Here is a 23,365-nt window from a genome sequence, read left to right as displayed (position 1 = left end):
GGAATTGAGGCGTGTGCCTTTGTATTCCCGAGGCTTCTTTGCTGCGAGAAAATTGAGGAAATAAGAGATTGGCATCATCAAAAGTGACTACATGAGCCCTTTGATGTTGTGTAGATTTGATTTTTTCGAAGGATGATGAAGCCATTCTCCAAGAGAGAAAGTCTAGCGAAGAATTGGAGTAGAGAATTCGTTATGAAAGCTCCTGTAAGAAGGAAAGGTGCCTTAATGGTGGCAGAGATATTCTGTAACGAAAGCCTTTAGGAAATAAATTTAGCGGAATACTGAATGGCACATATTTATCTTTTACTTTGTGGACGGATGTATTATATATTGTTTGGAATGCCGTCAATATTATGTGTATGAATCCATTTTCTGACTTCGCATGAATGGCCAGTCACCAATTCCTCGGATAATGTGATGCGCGCCAGTTTGTTCCGTTCCTCTTTACTGAAAATATGTTATATTTACCATAATTTATTATTATATTTATGTGAGATAATTATATTCATTCACTATGAGTCAATTTTAATTTTCTTAATATTTAAATGCGTGATCAAGAACATCTTTTGCCGTAATTTTTCACAGTCAATAATTTTATGAGCCACAAATGAATAACATCAGTACTCATTGTTAGTCGTTGGAACGGTAATTAGAAGGAGAAGCTTGTGACATATGATGTTATATTTTCGTTTAAGTTATTATCAGCGCCAAGGCCTCGTGACTGCATTGAATCATCAGTTGTTTTGTTTCGCACATTTCGTGAAAATATCTCTTGAATAGTGAAAGATGATGAGATTAGGAGATAATTTCAATAAGCGACCACTTAAGTCCACGAAACACGGTCCGGTTTCCGTGCGATCTCGTCACGCGCGATATTGATCGTGGACAAATCGAACGGACTTCACGACACGTCGCGTCGTCTTGTGTTACATACCTTACGATTTAGCCTCAGCGAACGTTCGACTGCCTTTCGTCCCGTGGCATGCCCGCGGAGTTTCTGTTAAAACCGAATATTTACGAAAAGCTGTAGAAATTGTGTCCCTTGCGTGATTTTTGGAGCAAGTAGTTTTAGAAATTGCTGAATTAGTTATCGCTAGATAACCTGAAATCAAAGATATTCACCTGTAATAAGCGGCAGCAGTATAAATCAGTATTCCTTATACCCAAAGTATTACATCCTAATCCTCATCCATCACGCATTATCGATCGGTATTTGTCGTTTATTTCACGAAATACAAATGATTCGAACAGTATTTTTAGCTGTATTTATTGGGAATATTATCGTAGTTATCCTATACCTGGAATATTCCACCTTATTTCGCTCTTCCACTTCGTTCAATCTCAAACCTGTCACAATTGCATGTGATTCATTCAACGTTCAGCTCAGCCCGTTCACAAAGATGCCATTGGATTAGTGACTCACAGCTGCTTTCGTTCTAATTCCAAGTTGCCTGTATGCGTGCCGCGCGTGACGAGATCGAACGGAAACCGGACCGTGTTTCGTGGACTTAAGTGGTCGCTTATTGCAATTATCTCTTAATCTTATCATCTTTCACTGTTCAAGTGATATTTTTACGAAATGTGCTAAACAAAACAATTGATGATTCAACGCAGTCACGAGTATGAGGCAAGAACAGTTTTACAGTATGTGTTTGAATGCGAATACTTGTTGAGTTAATGCATAAATATAGTATCAATGTATGTAAGACTTACAAATGTCTGCGAAATGATTTCAATTAGAAAAAAATGTTTTTTTTTTTTAATTTAAAGTGAAATTTATTGAGTAGAAATGCAAGGAACAGCACGAAATATTAAAATGATAAGGCATATACCTTTTCTTTTTCACAGGGAATTCCTATAAAACATTTCTACACCTACATAATACCTCGAAAGCCTAAAAGTCTAAAAGGCGTGTGGCAGGGGGTGTTAGGACACCATGTGAGTTAAGTTCCATGGGTTAGGGCACCCTGCGAGTTCCTTTTAAGCGTCGACGGGATGTAGTCGCGCACAATAAGGACGACACGATGTCGTGGTGATCATGTGGAAGGGTGATCCTTTAAATTCATCTAAAATCATTAGCATCTTCTAATCACTGTCTTTGAACGCCAATTCCTTTGCGAGGTGTCTCTCATGTGATCGCATGCGATTTTAGAGAGGAAGTTGTCCATTGCATGCATCGCAATGATCGCATGCGATTTTAGAGAGGAAGTTGTCCATTGCATGCGATGAGATCACACGGAAATGCACGCACATATTTTATTGCCTTAAATAGCATTCTTAAATGTTTTTTTGTATAATTTCATTAAAATTACTAAAACTAACAGAGACACTTCCGATTACCTGATAATCAGAAGAGTCTCTGGTAAAAATCATATAAGTATGCGCAGTGGTTACCTCAGAAACCGTTACATTTGACCCATTCATTTTTTTCAGCGTGCAATATGTTGTTCTCACAAAGTTATCTTTCTTTATACATCATTTTTTAGATTATATTCATTTATAAAAAAATGGATTTCATAGCGAATCTCGAGTATAATATATGTGCATGGAAATGAGTGGAAAATACGTATTTCGACCTGAAGTGAAAAATTTCCGGCACTTCAATTCAACCATTTTCCTGCATTCATAATTTTAGTGTTGGAATCATTTTAGAGTTGGATTCTATTAACTCGCGTGCCATTTATTTCGTTTTTAGCTTTAGAGGAAGGTGTATCTCTAAAAGCAGGCCACAATAACTCGGGAATTCTCATTGCCATATTTTAATGCGGCATGGTGGAATTAAAATCCGAAACTTCCCACACAGCACGAACTCTCTCGACGAGGAAATTCTCCCGTTTGTAAAGTCACACATTAAAAATACAGAATTATTTTCATATTTTAGCTCAGAATTTCAAAAAAAATACTAATTTTATCGCCTCGGTGCCAGAAAAATGCTCTCGCATTATATTTTGCTGGGGGATCAAAAGGCTGCACTCGCTACCTCTTCGTAATTTGTAGCCCTTACGGTTTTAATGCATGCATGCAGCGAGGAAGAATTTGAATAATGCATTTCCTTTGCTGTGCACTTTACTCTTTTCATTAAAAAAACTTCAAGTTGAACACTCAAAATGTTTATTTTGATCTAGATTTGTTCTCTCTTTTATGATGGGAGGATCTCTTCTATGATTGGCAAAATTGGTAATTTTATTTAACAATCTGGCGTAAAATAACTATTCAACTTAAGAATCAATAAAAAAAACTACTGGATAGTATAATATTTTAGCATCATTTTATGCTCAGTGGTGTTTACGGCTATAAAAATGGTTAGAAATAAAATTTCACCATCGGTGTGGCAATTTTATTTTGAGATATTCCCATTAGTACGATGCTTATTCTAGTGCTAAACGTGCATTGGAGAAAAAACACTGATAATTGATAAATTCTTCAGTGAAATGTAAATACAGGCATATTTTTCCGCATTCACCGTCATGAGCAATGAAGATATTGGAAACGGCATTGGGGAGAATGTGGGGAAAAAGGTATAATTCTTACCGTTGCACGTACATTAAAAGGATTTAATATTGGATTTTGAGGACGCTGACTTGCACGGAAGCTGACGCTAAAAATGAATTAATAAATACGAAAGCTATGCATATGAGTAATCTCTCTCGTGGTAGGTACAGGTTAATGCTAAATTATTTTATACTTCCCCTCAGATTTTCCTTGGCTACAGTTGATTAAATTTTATAAAAATTCAGGAGCGCATGAAAATAGAATATTTTATTCTGGGAACGAAATTTATCTTTTCGCATTGCATTTGGGCCTGCGCCTGTAAATATTATGCGGTACCTTAAATTCCTACCACATTAGAAATGGAATTTTTATTATATTAGGAAAAGCTAAATCAGGCCATGTAAGATATATTGAAATATCATAGACTAAGAAAGCAAATATCAAAGAAATTTCCTGCAAAAAAGTATATTTTATTGGCAATGATGCGAATGATTTGTTCAAACAACGCCATCTGAAATAACAGATATTATAGCAGAGGCATTTTCATTCCTTTTTCTAGGAAGCTCTTGTTAAATATTGATAAGTTAAATGCCTTATAAGGTTGGGGATAATGTTTAATTGTAAAAGTCGTCTCGCTCTCCTATAAGATGAAAGATCCGAACGTTTGAAAGTGCTTTTGTCTTCGACACCGGAGTGAATGGAGACAGGTAGTGATGAAGGTAATACTCTTTTCCCATTAGAAGATGATGCTCATTAACACCTTTAATGGCACAGAAACCCGATCCTTATTTGTCAGTAGTTTGTCTTTAGGAAAGACAGCGGCTTTCCATTTGAGCTTTTATGCTTACAACGGTGGCAGAATGATTGAAATAATTGATGGCGTATCGTAACGTATTTGCGAATGTGTTGTGGGTGTTGGCACACTTGAGGAATTATTAGGTAAATATCGTAAGGCGCAATCATTATACAAATAGTTTTGATGAAATATGGGAGACTTCCTTGTTCCGTAGCTCAATTTCTAAGGGCCAAATGAATTTAATGACCTGCCATTGAGAGCCAAAGTCTCTTGTGTGATTTGCTTGGTTAACGATGATCTGGAGTGGCATTTATTTCCATAATGTGACTCGGTGAGTTCCCCACAAGGTGTGTAACCATAACCCTTCTCTTACCATTGTAAAGCAAGTCCAGCTCTATCAAAGATCTAGAGACCAAACTTCCTCACAACCATGGCAACACACACGGTTGGGTATCGGCGGTTTAACGACAAATCCTGGCTGCGGCGTCCTCTCCTCCCGGAGAATTGAGGTCAGCACGGGACGCCCCTAAACTTTCTCTCCACTCTATCCCTCTTCGAAACTAAACCCCATAAGACTCGCCAAATGCTACGCAAAGCGAGAGGACTAACTATTACAGCTACACACCCTCTAATCTTCTAAAAGCTCATTACTCTGTCCGTTCATATAAAACGCGAAAGCTGTATGAATGTAGGCGAAATTCGTAGACGTAGCATCGCTGTCTACCGCTTGGCAAAATATTTGGAGACGGCGAAGGCTTAAGAGATATTTAGGGTTTATGATTCGTTCCAATTACCAGGTAAAAAGCTCAAAATTTTGAATTTATACAGACATAGGATTCCTAGTAACACATGTATTCCTTCATTTTTTTAAATTCGTAATGCGTCAAATTTTTCGACACTTATTTATGGCGGAGAATGTGGTAGTTTATCTATCTACATTTCGCTATCTACATTTCTATTGTGTTGAATGTAGTAAAAAAGAAAGCTGTATTTACCATGAATATACCTTTTGAGTAAAGTTATAGTTTAAAAATATCCCATTTAAATAAATTAAGATACTACTAAAGAAGATGGCAATTTCCATGATTCACCATTTTTTTGGTGTAATTACTTTAATGAGGACTGAGCCACCAGGCAGTATTTTCCATGATTATCTCTTTTTAATTTATTATTGTGTTCCGAGACATATTTTTCTTCCATTTTTTTTAGTATCAAAAGGCAAAAAAGCATCCTTGCTGCAGGAAAAGGAGGTAAAAATTTCTTTATACGCTGGTGTCTATAGTGTTTGTTGAATATTAAACGTTCATTACACGCAATTTTAGGCCCTAAAATAGTCTATTTTAATGCATCGAATCGTTATGAAAATTTAATAACACAGATTTCGTTTTGCTATTTCATAGCCCTGGATACTACTATACTGTTATGAGAACTCGCCTAGCGCACGCACGCCGCCTAAGTAGATAGCTGTATCGCGTAGCGTCGCATTAGGTGGAGGACTGAATTAAACGCTGGGTACCCTGACCCTCGGACCCTTCCTTCTCCTCCCTCAAAGGCCTTTGACTTAATTAATCGGGGGAGTCGAGGAGAGATCCGAGTTTAGGTCTGGGGATGTCGTTCGCCGCCTCTCTCTCTCAATTCAAGCGTCGTTCCTCCTCCATCTTGTTTTTCTCTCCGGTCTAACTCACTCCCTCGGGACGGACTACTTACTGTCCTGTCGACGAGAGAGACGCCGCCGCTGCCGCGCCCTGTCGCTCAAAAGGCATCACTCACTCCGGGGGACTTGGAAAGTTTAGGCGCAACCATTTGGTTCTTGGTAGCTAATTCGTCCGTAAACCGTATTTTCACATGAATATTCAGATTTAAATTCAGGCGTTATCGTGTGAAAACGTAACATCACCATCACAAATATGTCAAATGTTTGTGCCAACTGCATAAATAAGTAAAATAATTTTTTAACTTAATTTAAAAAATTAATTACGAACCTGGTTCAGCAATTATAGCATCATCAAGTATGAATTTGGTTAGGTTGTTATTTTGCTTTTCATGAACTCTCGATTATATACATCTTTCAATCGGAAGCAACATAATAGAATTAAAGATCGAATAATCGAGTGATGCAGTTTTTGAGCACTATGATTTTAAAGCTTTAAGTGGTAGTAAAGCTATTAAGTTGTAAAACTACGAAATTGTAAAAAATCAATTTTAACTGCCTTTAACTCGTTGATAGTTTCATCGTACTTAGTATCACTCATGTGTCCTTCACCATTCCCAATAATGCCCTCAGATTTAATCTAAAATAATTTATTCTCATCTTCATTGTAGTTTTTATTATAATGAGATTCTTTTTAAGAATAGCCTTAATTCCCTCAAAAAAAGTCTCGTTGCTTGAATTAATCTAGCTAACTTTCTCTCTTTAAAAGTTATATTGATATCAACACTTGTTGGCAAGTTGCTCCACTCAAATCAAATCTCGCTCAGCGGCCATTTAATAAACGGAATTTGTGTTAAATTGTGATCGCACTGCAAGTCACTTTACTTTGATGCCAACGGATGTCTTCTGAACTGCTCATCTCAGTTCCAACCTAAAACTTTCTCGTCACTCCAAAAGTTTTGTTTCCAATACAAATGGTCCTTCCAACAAAAGTTTTCACGAGTGAGAACACTTAGTTAATAATGCTTTCCTGAAAGCCACGACATTGTTCTTCTCTCCTTAAAACCTCCCACATTCCTTTTTGAACCTGATTCCAGAATTATGGATTTCAAAGGCATCGTCTTAAGGAAATTCTCTGGTGGAGCGAGGGAGTTGAAACGGGGCAATCAGAGAACGTGTTGAGTGGAAGAGAGGCTCATGGCCTCACGCCCACAAAGCCCCATGAGAACAGGGAGGTTCTTATCTACCGCCCATTTTCTCTATTTCTCATTTCTGATCTTCAGAGACCTGCAGAGCTAAGGTCTTTCAATGAATCAGGTGCTCGAAAACTCTCGACTCCAATCTGGCGGAAAAAAGGAGTTTGTCTGCGGAAAAGTTCCATAGCCTCAAGTCTGCTGGCCACAAAAACGGTGTGATTGGTTGAAAACAAATGAGTTTTCCCGGCCACTGACGTCATCATTTACTTGCTCATATGTTGATGCGTTTCAGTGTTCATTATTCATTTTCCTCGTCACTTTCGAATCTACTAACTGGTTTTTAAATGTAATACCTACGTTTAAATTATTAGAAGGCTCACAATGAGATCAAGAAAATAGCTTCTAAAATGTTATAATTTTACATAGGCTAGATTAGAAGCAACCTTCTCATGGTGAGATATATAATATATCCACATACTGTAATTATTCAGGTACGTAGCATACGGTATAAAGTGCTGTCAGTTCATTTTGCAGACCGTTGAGAAGAGTCATTCCATGTCGTCACCGTGAGAACTCATTTTTTTCAGGGGTATTATAACACTTGGATCTGAACCCACTACTAAAACTCTGTTTACTAACGATTTTGTGAATGTTAATAATTTTTGCAACTTTTTTCGTGCACAACTCCGATGAGAACTTAAACTCCCTGAGGTGATATGCTCGAGGCTACTACGGTTTGATAAAAAGGAATTAACATTTATTGACATTCATTCGGATGTTGAATTACTAATTACGGCTCTCGTTTTCATTCATCGGCTTTCATTCGGCACCGCGTTGATGTGGATGTTAAAATAGTAAAGACATTTTCCTCTTTATACTATTTTTTGATGGCTGTAGGGACTTCAATTAGGAAATTTAAGCTCTGAATATAAATTATTGTGATTGTATTCGCCTCTGTAATTGCTTTTTTATTGATTAGTAAAAATAAAATTCTTAATAAGGAGTTCTCAGTTTCACAGGGCAAAAAGGAGAAATTTATCAAATAGCGAGGTACGTTGTCAAACGAATGTTTTTTTTAGTAGTGAGAGACCTAAGTTCTGATGCGTTCTTTTCATTACAGCGACGGGAAAGGGGATGCGGAAACAAAAGCATCGCTGTAATTTAATTAATCGAAAAAAAGCGTTTTAATGTGAAGCCTGCCGTTGAAAAATTTCCTTTCATAGGTGTCTCGGGTCTTTTTACTTAAAGCCTTCAGTTTTTCCGAAATTTAATTTGACGTTGCTGACATTAATTAAATCTAAGAGGGTTCTAGTGATTTGTAAAGCTTCTCAGGGCCCATTCTGAGTTTTTCACACGCATACCTGAGTCGTGTTTTTACATTTTCTTCGCTCCTTAATGACACTATTCTATCCAAGCACTGAAACAGTTAATAACGATGAAATTTATTTTTTGGCTTGAAAATATAATTTTGAATTTCGACGCTACGAAGTCGTCGTTGAGTGTTTCACAGTTATATTGATCGAAAATTATATGGCTTACCTATTTATAAAGGCTGCAATACCACTCCTTTCTGCTTTCTGGACGTTGATAGCCACCATTTAAATTAATTTTACGCACTGCTGTACATTTTTTACATGTAATTATTCTGTGAGAGAATTAAATTTTGTACTTGACCCAATCGCTACACTTATTAATTTTTATTGATGTAAATGATATTTTTAAAGCGCGGTCTCGCCCACACCAATCCATGAGAGCAGTTCAGCTCACCCGCCAGGTTTCTCTCGAAGCTTCATTTTCCCACTGGAAAAAATGAACAGGGGGGGATTCAGCATTAAATTTGGGGGCAAGAGGGGGAAAGAGGGGGATCATGACCTGGGTCTGGAGAGTATGGAAATCCCCCCGGAAGAGAGGGGCTTTTTTATATTAGGGAGTGCTACGCTCTACGATTAATACATCTCAAACTTCTCTCTCGTTTAGGACTTGTAGACGTTAATTTACATATACACTTCATTTACTCCTGTACAATGATACAAAAACTATTAAACCAATAAAAATAAAAAAGTTTTGATGAAATTTGGTGGATTCGTGACCCCTGTGAAACCACCCTCTGAATCCAGCCCTGCTCTTAACCGTGCTTGTTACCGTCTTCAAACACTGTAAGGAAGATCTCTACTGCTTGGGAAAATGTCCAGAACACATTTTAAGAGGATGCATCATTTCCTTTTAAGCGGTCGTATTTAATCTTTTTTCACCTCTCATTGACAACTTTGGCTACCATGTAGAATTAGCAGATTACATTGGGCGAACATTAAGAAACATTTTCGAATATAATAATAGTCTTTATGAGAAAATATGGATGTAACACCCTTCTTCTGTACAGTATGCGAAAATCTAAACCCTTCGTAAGGGTTTGTGTTATTGATTAAATCAAGGCGAGACTCGTCAAAAAGAGGGCTTTCATGAACAGACGTCGACCTTTTGATTACCGAATCCCTTGTTTGAATAAGTTCAATCTTAAGCCAAGGCTGCGAAGAGAGTCGCGCTTAGGATTGGGGTTAACTTTTGACGCTGAGAAATATGGCTACGATCGATTTCCGGTATTTCCTGACACCGGATTATTCAAGGTGAAAACTGAAGTAAATCAAGCTTCAAATTCTTGAATACAGTAGTAGCGGAGGGTTGCGACATAGAGTCGCGTCCCACTCACTCGGGAAGAATAGAGAAAAGTGCGAACCAATATTTCAGCCTTTTCTTGAAATAAATCCAGCCTGCAACGTTCGCAAGCACGATAAGGTTCATGTGCTTGTTAGTAAGGTCTGCCTACGCGAACGGAGAGAGGACTTTGAGCGGAAAGGGAAGCGCCCTCGAAAGTCAAAATCCTTCCGAGGCTCCTCAGTTCTGACTGCAAACTCACGAGTGACTTCATAGTATTCCCTCGATTGTTGAATTGCCATGGTAACCTCTCATGCTATCCGCCGCTCTAGCTCCTCTTTTCTATGCACCGTGAATTCCTCCGTGAAGATCTTCCGGTAGCTTCTGCATCGTTCCCTCCCAGCGAACCTGGGATGAAAAAACATCGGATTGTGCAATAGAACTCAGCTGGAGTGTTCCACGTGAATATGATGTTTAGATTCATGGTTTGCAGGCGTTTTCAAGCTCTCATTGATGATTAAATAATTATTGGAGTATAGGTCATATATAATGCAAAAAAGTTGTTAGCCAACGTTTCAGTTCATTTAAAACCATCAGGGCTATGAATGATAATATAAAATACGATGACATACAATATTGTTATATAAATGAAGGCTACAAAAGTTTTTTATACAATAATATAATTAAAAAAATAAGAAGAGAATGCACAAGAATTTTGACATACCTTAGTTAGAGAAACTAAAATCTGCTCTAGAAAAATTTGCCCTTACATTTGATAAAACAAATAATGCACTGTTAAAAAATCTTTGGGACTACGAACCTCCGCTGAAACCAAAACACCGCCTCCCCAAATGTGCCCTCAACCCTTCCCATATCCCTATCTCCTAATTCCCTGTCCAGTATTATTATGCCATGACTCTTTTAATCTGTAAAACGTGATCAACTAATCTGCCTGCAACATTACTAAACGAAACGCCCAGGAGACAGCTGCAAAGCTGGGAACTGCGGAAAACAACAACGAGAAATATACTTGGACTTGGACATACCTTAGTTTTGTACATATTTGTTTATTGATAGTAGGTAACTAATCTATTACCAAACCTAGTTACAATTAATTTCGATTAATTTATTATAAATAAACTTTACTAAGGTTTTCATTGTCTGTTTTTTATTACAGCTGTTGATTGATATAGATATGTGAACCATCTCTTTGAAAAATATTTTTCTCAAATTAACGTCATGATAGGAAACGAGGTTGAGGCTATTAGTTTAAATGGGATATTAGAAAAACGCAAAAAAATAGTGTCGATTCAGACTCGTGCTTTCCCTGTAACTTAGTCTAGTTGATGAAACTTGGGTAGATAGTTACATCGTTCCTTTCAACTACCCGGTGCGCAATTGATCTTATATTACTTGCTTTTTTGATTCAAATAAGAATTTTAGAAAGAAATGATTTTATTCGCCACCTCTGATCTCTAATTCAGTGTAATTTTGCCTAGCCATGACTCAGTTGCGGCTTAGCTTTTTGATTATCCATCAGTAATAGCCGAAGCAAATGCTTCATTTAGGCGATTGCTTTGTCTCCCGTCCGACTAAGACCATCGGTCGGCATTAGCGATGTGAACACGAATAGTTTGGAAAAATATAATGCTGACAGACTTCACCATGGAAAGCCAAGAAATTTCGCACATCCCTTCAGAAGGGCATTGCGCTCCATTTAAATGCATGAGAAATCATACGAATTTGAATTCCGAATTGCAGCTCGTACAATTCGGATTGAACCGAAATAGGATCGGATTAGTGAAATCTGCAATTTGGATTGAAAAATACTGGTACCTTGTATGACAGATGAAACACCACGAACCACTCTACTCCCGTCCCAAATTAATAAATGGCAGTCGGTCATGTTGGCAGGCCCCGAACTGAATTCAACTGATCCAGTTTGAAGCGATAATCGTCCGATTGTTTTGAATTCAGTGGGATGCGACCCACTAATATGGTCGATCGAAGGCTTTTGCTGCTGAAAGGCTGCTGTTGCAGCATATTTTCGATTCCCAGGAAATTGAATTACTGAAATCGCTTCGTTAACCACAGGAAAAATTGAATTAAATCTCCGAAAATGGAAAATTTCAATCATAATTCGCAGGTTAAACGGTATTTTCAATGTGCGCTTTATTGATGCTTCTTTTTTTAGCCTTTTTGATCTCACGTAATTTCTTTTCATTCAACCGGAATGAGTAAATTACGGTATATAATGAATTTATATGCTATGTATAAAACGTTATAAATCTCATTGTAACGAAGGTTTAGAGTAATGTGGGCGGTATTGGTAATTATTTATTCTTACTCAATTCTCAACTCTTTCGCTCCCCTGGATAATCGTCGTAAATATGCTTAGATTTTTTTAGCACATTTGTTGCAAATTACGGATGAAAATTCATCCAGAAACAAAGATCTGGATGTTAACTATGGGATTTTTTGGGTTGATGGTTTCCTCCATGACCGGCTTCCACTACCTGTTAATTCATTATCTAGTGCATCAGAAAAAACAGATTGCATTCAATGAATGTTTTTTGTTACGAAAATAACTCAATACGGATGTAGGTTTATTAATGCCAACTACTATTTCTTTATTGGTGTAATTTAATGATGCCAATACGAAATTGCACAATATAAGTATATTTTTAGGATTTAAGGACAAGTTTATTGCACATCGATATGTCGTTTTTGCAGATTTTTCTCGATTTCGAAATTCTATGATTTCATAAGGCATCAGCTCTGGTAATACAATTTTTGGTATTTTAAAATATAAACTTAGATTCATCATACATAATAGATTTGGGGTAAATATATATAAGAATGACAGAATTCACTTTAACATTCCAAGCTCTTGTGTTTCATTCCGTATTTTTATGAAAATTATTGAAAATAATTATCGTTTTAGATCGTACCGTTTAAAAAACAACTCGAATCCATTGAACTTATGCACGGAAGTCTGTCTTCCCGAAGCACTTAAGCGTGTCAGCTAGGGCGAGGACGAACACACGGTTAGCTTGATGTCGGTAATCTATCGTTACGGGCTACCACTTTGCCCATATTTATTCTCTGTCATTTCGAAAAACGGCGAAAGTTGGAAGTGGTTCATTTGCTGCGGAGTAACTGCCACCTTCCGCGGAAAAGACGCATTATTAATGACCTCCTTTGTGGGTAATATTTTCTCACTCCGCTATTATTACGTGATAAAGGATGATACAGCTGAGAAATACCTCCTTCGGTGTACTATCGCCTCACCGTGTGAGCAGTAGCAAGGGGCTCTTGATCCGTAATTCTCATCAAATTAATCCTGGAAATCCGCTGGATCAGCAAAAACACTTGGCAGGAAGGGAGCGCTGTAAAAATTGTCGGTGTCGGGAATTCAGGGCATGTGTTTTTATTTCCAAGTACCTCGAGGTATTTCATTTTGAAAACTTATGAGGATAAAAAATGCATGCGGACCAACCATAAAAATGAAGTCATAGTCCGTTATTTTTCGTGAGAAATGTTAAATTATTTTTTTAAGCTATGCTAGTCGGCGTTTTCATTATCCTCTTGATGGGATATAAACTCTGATTACATCTAAATTTAATATTATTTCTTTTTTATTGTGCGGTGCAACTGTGTATTAAGGATAACTAAGCCAATATAAGTGTAAGAGATTAGGCACAGTATTTGAGTTTGAGCAAGTGAGCAAGTGTTTGTATCGGGGTTGCGTAGCTCGGCATAGTGCCCAGTTATTGGAACTGCTAGTGTTAAAATTTGAAATTAAAATCTACCACGTAATACGATGAAAAACAGTTATCCATATCCATGACGGAATATTAAAGTTCCTCCCATCTGTTTTCCTGGTAACAGACTGCGACGTTGAACAAAGAGGAGTAATACAGGGGTGAATTTTCTATGAAAGACCTTGATTTATATTTTAAACGTTTTCAGACTCGATAATTGCACGATTTTTGATTTAACCTCTAGCTCTGGGGATATAATTGTTATGAAAATTCCAACCCTTTCGTTTGCAGCCCTAAATGAATTTACTTTTTCATTTTTTCTTGACTACTTTTTGAGATTTCCATGCCTTTTTATTACATAGAGTATCACATGATCCCATACGATAAACATGTTTCAGGAAACAATATCCAGATGGATTCACAGCGTATATTATCCTTTATTTTAAAAATCTTTTATACCTACGACAATTCTTTTCTTTATTCTTTTTCAGATGAGCTTAAGGCATTATAGCCGTTATTTTGACCTTAGGATATATCTTATAATTTATCATTCTCACGTACGATTAGTCACTCATAAAAATGCAACGAGTGGTCTTCTCAAGTGATTGACGTCTTTTAAACATGAATCATACTATATATATTTCTAATTAACCTCAATATGAAGTTATTAAGAGTTTGAAATCTCAACAGAGCACTTTATTCGAGAACTATAACTAGCTTACTTATCCAATCCACTTAACACCTGCAAATTTTGCACGCGTACGCTGAGAATCGACCTGGCGTGCCCTCATTTGCAACCTTTGGATTTTAATGAGGCAATAGTTAAACTTTCCCTCTGCAAGTGTCACTTGGTACTGATTACTATCTGAGTAATGTTTCAAGAAAATTATCATTGCGTAGGAATAATTTCTCAAGAGTTAAATTTACCTGACATTTTCTTATTTTGCGCCTTCCATTTTTCTAAACAGGTTATTATCACACAGTTAGGTTGGATTTTAATTTATCTGATGGTTCACATTTTATCAAAGAAAGTCAGTTTAGATTGTTTGGGATGTATTTTTTATGACAGTAAGCCAAACGATGAGTAAAAATAGTAATCTACCCCAAAGGATAAAGACTTGACGACCTTGAAGTTCGACTTAAATCTTATCTCACTAGACTTATTCGGAGAAAATTGTACAAAATTGCTTGCAAGAGTTCTTTTTTGCCTATGAAAAGATCTTTTATACGTTGAGAAAGTAATTAACAATGAGAAGCTAATAGTCCACAAAGGGTGTGCTTATCTTTCACTAAGTTTCAGCTTTCTTTTATGAGTGTTGTTGGTAATAGAGTAGTTTCATTCATCAAAGAAAACGAAAGGCATTGATTGCGATTCGTTACCCACCATTAGTGTATTCATAATATACAAATTATTTGGTTTTAGAAATACCGGTTTAGACGAATGGCAATGGTCAATTTTATCCTCATTTGAAAAAGGCCAGATTGGCGCCCATGCGATTCCAATCCACGTGACGTCACAGGAACCTAGTTTCTACACGAGTAGATAGGAGTTTTACATCGTCTGAGATTACCAATGCATGCATGAGGCATAGAGCTCAGGGAAACATGTCTTAATAATAACCTATTAAAACTGGCTAAGGTCGGTAAGTATTCTTCGTTTGATAAGGTATTAATAGTCCTTATTTAAGCCAAGCGCTACCAGCTAGCGTGGTACTCAGCTACCTGCTAGCATCCTGCGTCGTATCAGCGCTCAAAGCCTCGCCCCAAGGTCACCTCACTTGCGGTAGCGGGAGCCAGAATGACGTCACACGGAGTTTACCCATCATTCCTACTTACGCGTCGCGTTTTCGCGCGCTTGATAATTTTCACTTTTCATTTTATCGCGAAAAATAGATATCGTCATTAAAAAATCTAAAAGCGTGAAATACGTTCTCCAGGAGTAATAATGTTTCGAATTAGGCAATAAAAAAGTAATAGGAAACCAACCTATTGGAAAAAATCCTTTCTATTCCTCTCCAATACTGCCTTGGAGTCTCTCCCTTGGAGTCCAATACTTGGGTCTCCATACGGAATTAGCCAAGTATCTATTAAGGTTATGCGAGAAAATTTTCTTGGTAAAGTTTACATAGCATATATGTATATATGCTATTCGGCACAGTGACAATGGGTGCCGCTGTTAAATACTTATTATGGCGATATTGCTTTCTTTATTACTGCTCACAACTCTTTAACGAACGCTTATAAAGCCTACTAGCTAAAAGATTTCATTAATTTCGATCATTTATTTCGTCACTAGACCCATCTTTTGATTGTAATGCAGACGATTTTGCAAACGTAGGCTCAGATTTCTCATCTTGTGTTTTGAAAGAAAAGACACTCTCGAAAGAAAACTAGGTCGTTCAACTAAACTTTAATTCCTGTAAATTCCAATATAATATTGCTTTTCACCAATGGATTCCCTTATTAGCGAATAACTTTATGATATTAATACCTTCATTAAAAAATTTAATTCATTATCTGCCATATAGTTGTGACTTTGTTGAATTTTTTGTCAGGACGTAGATGTGAGACAATCAAATCCATAGTATTACATTTTTATTTGAATGCGAGATCTTCTGTCCAATTTCATTTTTTTGCGGCAGTGTGGCGGCCTAAATACCTGACAGTATCTACCTGATAATACAATATCGTCAATATGAGCTAAACTACAATTTAGCTCATATTGACGATACCCATGGTTAAAAAAACTATTTAATGTACTCTGGGGGACATAGAGAGGTTGAAAATAAAATGTAGGTTTTTTTATTACAATTATTTAAAAAGTCATTAGGTTTCTACAGGCTACGAAAAATGTTAAAAATGAACAAAAAATTTATTCCATCATTCCAAATAGGGAGAGAAATGCTTCTTTGGGGTCCAAAAACAAGCTCTATCTTCTTTCTGGTTTATATATATGTTGGGTAATGAAAAAACTGTAGTATGCAGCCCGGTAGCCAACAAAAAAAAGATGATATAGTTATGTAGAAAAGGCATATAAACTGTACGTGCTCTCAATCAGGAGGGGGTATTACTTTAAAATAAATGCAAAATTTACTCTTTGTAGGTAAAGGATACTCTTACGGACAGCGGTGCCAACTGACTAATTAAGATCAATACCTACTTTCACCAAATATTGATCGCTAAGTCACTATGTTGCTGAAGAGGAGGTAAATAATTTAAAAATGGCATGAAATGCAGTATTTTCCAGAAAGTCGATCACCAGATTTTTGTTTTTATTTCTTTACTTGAATGGATTCTGAGGCATGAGGTTTTTGCTCGTGACACTGCTGTAGCTTCCATTGGCGTTCTCCTACGACAAGAATAAAAGAGGTCTTTCCTCCACTCGAGAACTCCTTATTTCCAATTGAATAGTCGGAAAAAAATGAGGTGGAAAAAGGGTAAAGAAACGGCCTTTGTGTGACAGTTACGATGGCGGGAAATCATTCTTCCCACTCAGATCCGGCGCAGTAATGAAGTGAAATGGCTGCCTGGCCCACAATCTCCTTTTCCTCTCCTTTCTGATGCATTGCACAGGCCTCACGACTCTCTCTCTCCGTGGGAAAGATAAAGAACGCCATAATATAAGAGAGAAAGTAAAAAAAAATCAGGCATCATGTCTCCAACCTTGCTCTTTCCCTTTACGAGAGGATATTATTTTCACCGAACTCTTCTTGAGGATGACGTGCACGAAAAATCTCATCTACATATGGGCCTTGATTTACGAGCTCCGGGTAGTCAGAGATTTGCCGTTTTTTTTTAGCAAGGACGTCGAAGCTCTGACAAACATTGGAGAGGAGGAAGTAACGATGTGATGTTGAGCGGAGCTACTTGAATATGATAGAAAGAACGGAATTTGCCCGGGTAGGAAACAGACGAGGTTATGGCGATTTTCGAGAGCTCTGGCGTGGTGGTTAGAGCGTGCATAACAAGATCGTGCATGACACTCACCACTTATTACAGTTCTGATAGCAAGCAAAAGAGACGTGTGAAATTCAAAGCGCGAAAGACGTTTCGTTTGGACTGGTAATGACCTTGAATACTCAACGAGGTGTCGAGTACTCAGGCACCTAGTTGCCATATTCCGCCATGAGTATCACGGTGGTGAATTAATAAAAAAGGGATTTCAAAATTCGCGCATCAATCAGCAAGTAGCGAGGTTACTTCATGTTTTTGAAAGCATGTGTCATATTAGGAAATTTCGAGCGTAACCTGTTTAAGTTTACGGTGGTCTGAGGAATGGGTAATGAAAAATAACTGAGGAGAGTTGAGAAGTCTGAAATATTAATATATTTCGAGAAAAGACACTGAGTGTTGGCATTAGTAATGGAATTTCCCTCGGACTATAGGTGAAAAACTGAAATTAAATTTATGTGGTTATATTGCAATTTAGGAAAAGTGTTTCCTAATTCTTTTTGTATTGTATTGTTTGATGAATTTTGTGTCTCCATAAAATTATGTGAATTAATTCTGTTTAACATGTGTGAATCATGTCTTGCGAGCACATTAAATTTAAATGCACGAGCTCTGTCAGTGTCTTTATACCCTCGAGGATAAAAATGTATGGTTAATCACAAACTAAAAGATACATTTTCATGTATTTTACAGCTATTTTTTTCAAATATGGTGAAAAAGTTACGGTTGATAATTAAATAACAAAAGACTTTAGCTGAGGAATTTATATTATTAAGGGTATTACCCAGATATGGTAATATCATCACCTATTAGTTTTATAACTGGGACGGGGCAACGATTCCTGCGAAGAGAGGTTCGATAGCGGGCTTTATTTTTTTGAGTTTTACTCGTTGAGTTGAGTTTTCGAGTTTCTAGTTTTATTAAAACCTAGAATCATTTGTTTCCACTTTTTATCTCGATCCCTTTGTTGCTGACGAGGCTCCTCCGGTGCGATGCCTGGTCTTGGCCACTTGATTTCCGCTGCTGACGGCAGCAGATCCGTCTTTTTCGACGTCTTTGACTCGCGTCGCTGCCGAATGTCGGGCCGAGATTTGCATATCCCTTTCTGGTTTCAGTAACACGGACAAACGGCAGAGAGCCGAGCGGGAGAGAGACCAAATTAAATCCCCTTTTGAGGAGACACGCAGCGCGTGTGGGGACTCAACACGTGCCGCAAATCATTTCGGTTTGTGTGAAAGCGCGCTTCTGAATGTTAAATTAATTCAAAACAATCCTTTGGGCGAGGGGATTTGTGTTATACAAACATTCCTTTTTTCGTTGAAATTTTGATTTCGAGAAAAGTAATTTTCTAATTTTAATATCGTGGATATAGAATTTATTTTATTGTATTAGGCACGTTGCAGTGGTATAACTATGGGGGGGGGGGGGTTGAGGGGATAGATCCTCCTCCCAAAGCCTCAGAGATATAAAAAAATATTTAAAACTATTGTCTAGTTTTGAAATATAATAACTGCATCTTCTTAAAGTTCAATTCTTAGTGCCAAAATGACGCAAAAGGTATTTCCAGGCATGTAATTTTTCAAACATTTGACCAGATTTCGCCACCCCAGTCCATCTTATTCCCTCCAAGGCATATTCTACTCACGCTACTGGCAAGTTGCATGCATATTCATAATCAAAGCCTAATCAAATATGAAGGGAAAGAATAAATATATCTCAAGATATATTTTTACAAGGTATATTAAATGTTATTATTCCTCAGTCGCAAATGTCGCGATTAAAACTCTTTGTAGAGATTTTAAAAGAATACTTGTTTCACCACATATAGGTCGCCCATGCAAATTCTCATTAAATTTCATGGGAAAATCGATTGTTTCCTATGAAAATTCTCTTTAAAAAGCCTGAAAAGAATTGAAAGCCATAACATTTATTTTTAGATAAGTCTTTGGATAAAATATTAAAACTAATTTACTCATTGACGACTAAGGGTTAAAAAAATTCAAGATTTAATAATTATTGCTAAAATATTGAGAATATAGTTTATTTCCATTGTAACCATTTAAATGAATATTGAAAATTTATAATGAATATGCAAAATTTATAAGAAAAAGTGCAACATGCGGTATCAAAATGTTTAACATATTTTTTAAACATTTATTCTCGATATTCTTCCGATTGCCTTGGAAGGTTGAAAATTATATGTATTTAGACCTGAAAAACTGGATCTAAGTACTATTAAACACCGATATGTTGATATTATTTATGAAATAAAAAACTGCATCCACACTTGGAGGATTTCCAAGACTATAGAACTAAATAGAGCCGGCCTCGGTGGCGGTGGGACAAAGTCCTCGCCGGCCAAACCGTAGATCGCGGGTTCGAGTCCCGCCTGGGTAGATTGCCCCTATCCAGGGTATGGGTGTTCATGTGTTTTTGTCCGTTGTTGAAATCCCACGATGTAAAGGCCTCATTGTGTTGTTATCAAGAGTAATTGAAATAAATAAACATATTAAGTAATATTCACGTAAGCATGAAAGGGAACTAGGTTCTTCCCTCTGACTGGGTTTTTCTTATGAGACGTGTTTAGCTTTTCATACATCATTTCATTACTAGGATTCCTGCGTGGGTAAGACGTAATAAAGCCCTTTTACTGGTGAACGAATGTCATTTTACGCTACATATTACTTGTTTTCAACCTAAGATATGATTTGAAAATTATGTGAGTGTATTTAGAAGGCCTTTAAACGTTTTACAGTATCTCAAGTATAAAGATTTTTCATCAACGAAAAGTGGAGGAAAAATTTTCGAATTCTATATGTAGTAAAATGAATTGGGCATAACGTCTGCACCCTGAAAATTTCATTGAGATGGAGTTGCGTATAGCGCTAGTAAAAAGTTACGAAAATATGTCAGTCGAACAGAAGTGAAGCGTACTCTTTAAGATTTTTTCATTTTTCCTCTGACCATCGATGATGGGATATCCGATGAAATCTCTCCTTCGTGCTGGGAAGTAAAGCTGAGACAGAACGAACCTAGGACAATTCATCAGTTTCTTGTGAGTCCTAACACACAGATAATGCTAAAGTAATTAACTTGGTCATTAAAAATAATATTAACCTTCAGTGAGCTCAGTAATCTTGCCACAATTGGAATGACCACTGTCATGCTTTAGAAAATAACTCTACATTACATTGTAAACAGCCTTGAAATTTACACGTTTGTACCCGTAGCTTTTTCAACTCAATTTTTTATTGATAATATTATAATACTTTCATTGGCATTTAAGTTAAAGATACTGAAAGAAGGTTGTATCAATGCCATCCACGTTCTTGGCATTTCTAGTGAGTGACAATACCAGTAATATGGCGCAATTCATTCCCAGAACTGTCACGGTTAAACTCGGTCACGCTGCTAAAGTCGGTCAAACAATTATACTTGAAGGCAACCAGTTGATGTAATTCCCTCATTGCTGATACCAGGAAATATTTAAGGACTTAAGACTCCGGAGCCTATTCTATCGTCCTCCTCTCGTTTAGAATTAAGGTCGCACTTCTCATAGGATAAAGTTCCCAGCCGAGATTGAATGGAATCTATAGGAATCAGTCGCAACTTGCGCAATATATTCCGCCTGTGGGTTGCCCTGGTCACTAACTTCATTATCACGTTAATCAGAATTTCGTACATTCTGTACTGGATGTGTTCCAGGGCCGTAGCATAAAAAAGTTTTCAGGGGTCCTTGGAGAAGGCAATGCCTTTCGGAGGATTCAATTACAGAGAGTACATCTAAAATTGTATATGCTGAATATTGGCGAGGAGTTTTACCATATGGCATCTCCGCTCCCTTCAGCCTCAATAACTTAATTTTAATGCGGATAAGAATTCGGCATTTTATATACACACCAGTTGGCTCTCTAGGAGGATAGAGAATCGGTGGAACGAGCCAAATAGATATTGTGATAGATATAATACTCATTCATTATATAAGAAACTTGGAATAAACTATAAATTCAAAGGTTCAAATATAAAGCTTCAAATTATCGTGTTGGTTTCAGTACTTTCTGGAGTAGCAGTAGATATTAGTGAGCCCATGGTTTCAGTGCGCCTCAGGTCAAATCAGGCAGCGAGAATTTTGGGGCACCACTCCTGAGCCAGAGTTGGTACATCATGGTTATGGCTGAAGAACAGCACCATTTTATTCGCAAACCTTCGTATTTGAGCGTGAAGCTATTACAATCTCCTTTGAGATGGCTCCATAGAGGTCTCGTAATTTCCCGATAAAACGTCCTCAAGATCATCAACGTTAATTTTAGCATCTTTGATACGGTGTAGGCCTTAGAGTAAATAAGAAAAAGAGTCGTGAAGGTGGATATAGCTTAAAGCTGAGGAAAAATTGGAAACATACTTAAGTTTTGTTGCTGGAAATGGAAAAAATAGCAAATTAAATACTTTTAAATAGTTTCCATAGGAACCTTCTGAATTTTCCTCTGCCTCGAGTGCATTGAATTTAGTAATTAGATTTGAAATCGAGATTAGACAAAAACAAACGTCATCGTAGTTGTCAGCCAATCAAACACATCACGTGATCTCGGACATGCATTTTTAAATATAGGTGGGCATGCGCAGAATTCGAAAATCGATCTTTTTTTATTTACTCATAGTGTGTCCGGGCTGAAGCCCCAAAAAAATGAAGAACGCAACAGAATCAGCGCAACATGTTTTCGTGACTCTTTTTCAATCCCGAATACATGTCAACTTGTTGATCAACCGAAATTTGAATGCCACTCACCGCACTCGGCGACGCTCTCGTCCTCCCCGCCCTCGCACTCCGCCGTTCCGTTGCATCGGCTCTCGGCTGGGAGGCACACCTCGTCGCCCGCCCCGTCGCCGCCACACCGGAACACGGCGCCGCCCCACTCCGACATGTTGCACGGCACTCGGCCCCCAGGGAGCAGGGGTCCCGGAGAGTCTCCACCCCCGGCAGCCTCTGCCGGAGTCGCCGAGTCGTCCTCCCGCGACACGACAGGGGAGGACGCCACCACCGCACCTGTCGAACAAGGGAGCATCCACAGTTAATGAATGCAGTCGGGACAATCGATTCGGCGGAATATTCCCGTGTTGAACTGAGGTATGCTAATACTGGAGAATGCTATGGAGAGGAGCGGGAAAACAAGTGTGCCTAGCATCGCGTCACTCCGGATGATCCTCTCCATTGGCGTGAGGAGGGAATCGTTACGAACGGTTCTCTCGAATAAGCGCACTATATGATCAAAGGTGCATCACATGTGCAAGGTTTGGCTCATTACCACTTATATTCACTTTTTTGTACAGACTGTATTTTTTCCTATCAATTTACATTTAAAATTTGTTGATTTCGAGTAGATAGCAAGGAATTTGGAGTTTGTTGCTTGAAATATTTCATTCAGACGCGTCGCCGATTTGTATTTTGTATTCGAGTGCCGCCTCGATGTCTCATCTCGTCGTGGGAATGAAATATTTCAAGCAAAAAGTTCCGAATGCGTTTGTTTTAGCCGTTCGCTCTTAATATTACTGTTGGTCTGTGAAGGAACCACGAGAGGCGCTGCTACACCGATCGCCCGAGACGAGCAGCGATGTATTACTCGGCACCATGGTCCTTAGACCATGCTCGGCACTTAAACAGAAGCAGTCAACCAAGACAGTCATTAGTCAGTCGCCAAGTCGCCTGGGAGCCCCGTCTCTAATTGTCTGCTTTTTGTAACTTGGACTTTGTTCCAAGCAAATAAATTTTTAAGTTATCCGAATCAAGTCATTTCGGTATCGATATCCTGTCTACGGTTCTGAGAGCAGTATCGTCCGAACAGAGTTGTCAAACACTCGAAATCAA

General features: G+C 37.8%; 1 protein-coding gene across 2 annotated transcripts in view; it reads right to left on the bottom strand.

The window, feature by feature from the left end:
• Positions 1 to 22,546, bottom strand: part of LOC124160960 (G-protein coupled receptor GRL101-like) — a 111,921-nt gene extending 89,375 nt beyond the window's left edge. For both annotated transcript variants that reach the window (XM_046537098.1, XM_046537105.1), the window contains exon 1: positions 22,289 to 22,546. In XM_046537098.1, coding sequence (XP_046393054.1) covers positions 22,289 to 22,424 — 136 coding nt within the window. In that variant the 5' untranslated portion in view covers positions 22,425 to 22,546. The remainder of the gene's footprint in view (positions 1 to 22,288) is intronic.
• Between the last annotated feature and the right edge of the window lie 819 nt (positions 22,547 to 23,365).

The sequence above is a fragment of the Ischnura elegans genome, chromosome 1 (assembly GCF_921293095.1).
Source record: "Ischnura elegans chromosome 1, ioIscEleg1.1, whole genome shotgun sequence".
Taxonomy (NCBI): domain Eukaryota; kingdom Metazoa; phylum Arthropoda; class Insecta; order Odonata; family Coenagrionidae; genus Ischnura; species Ischnura elegans.
This window is presented reverse-complemented; position numbering and strand designations above follow the sequence as displayed.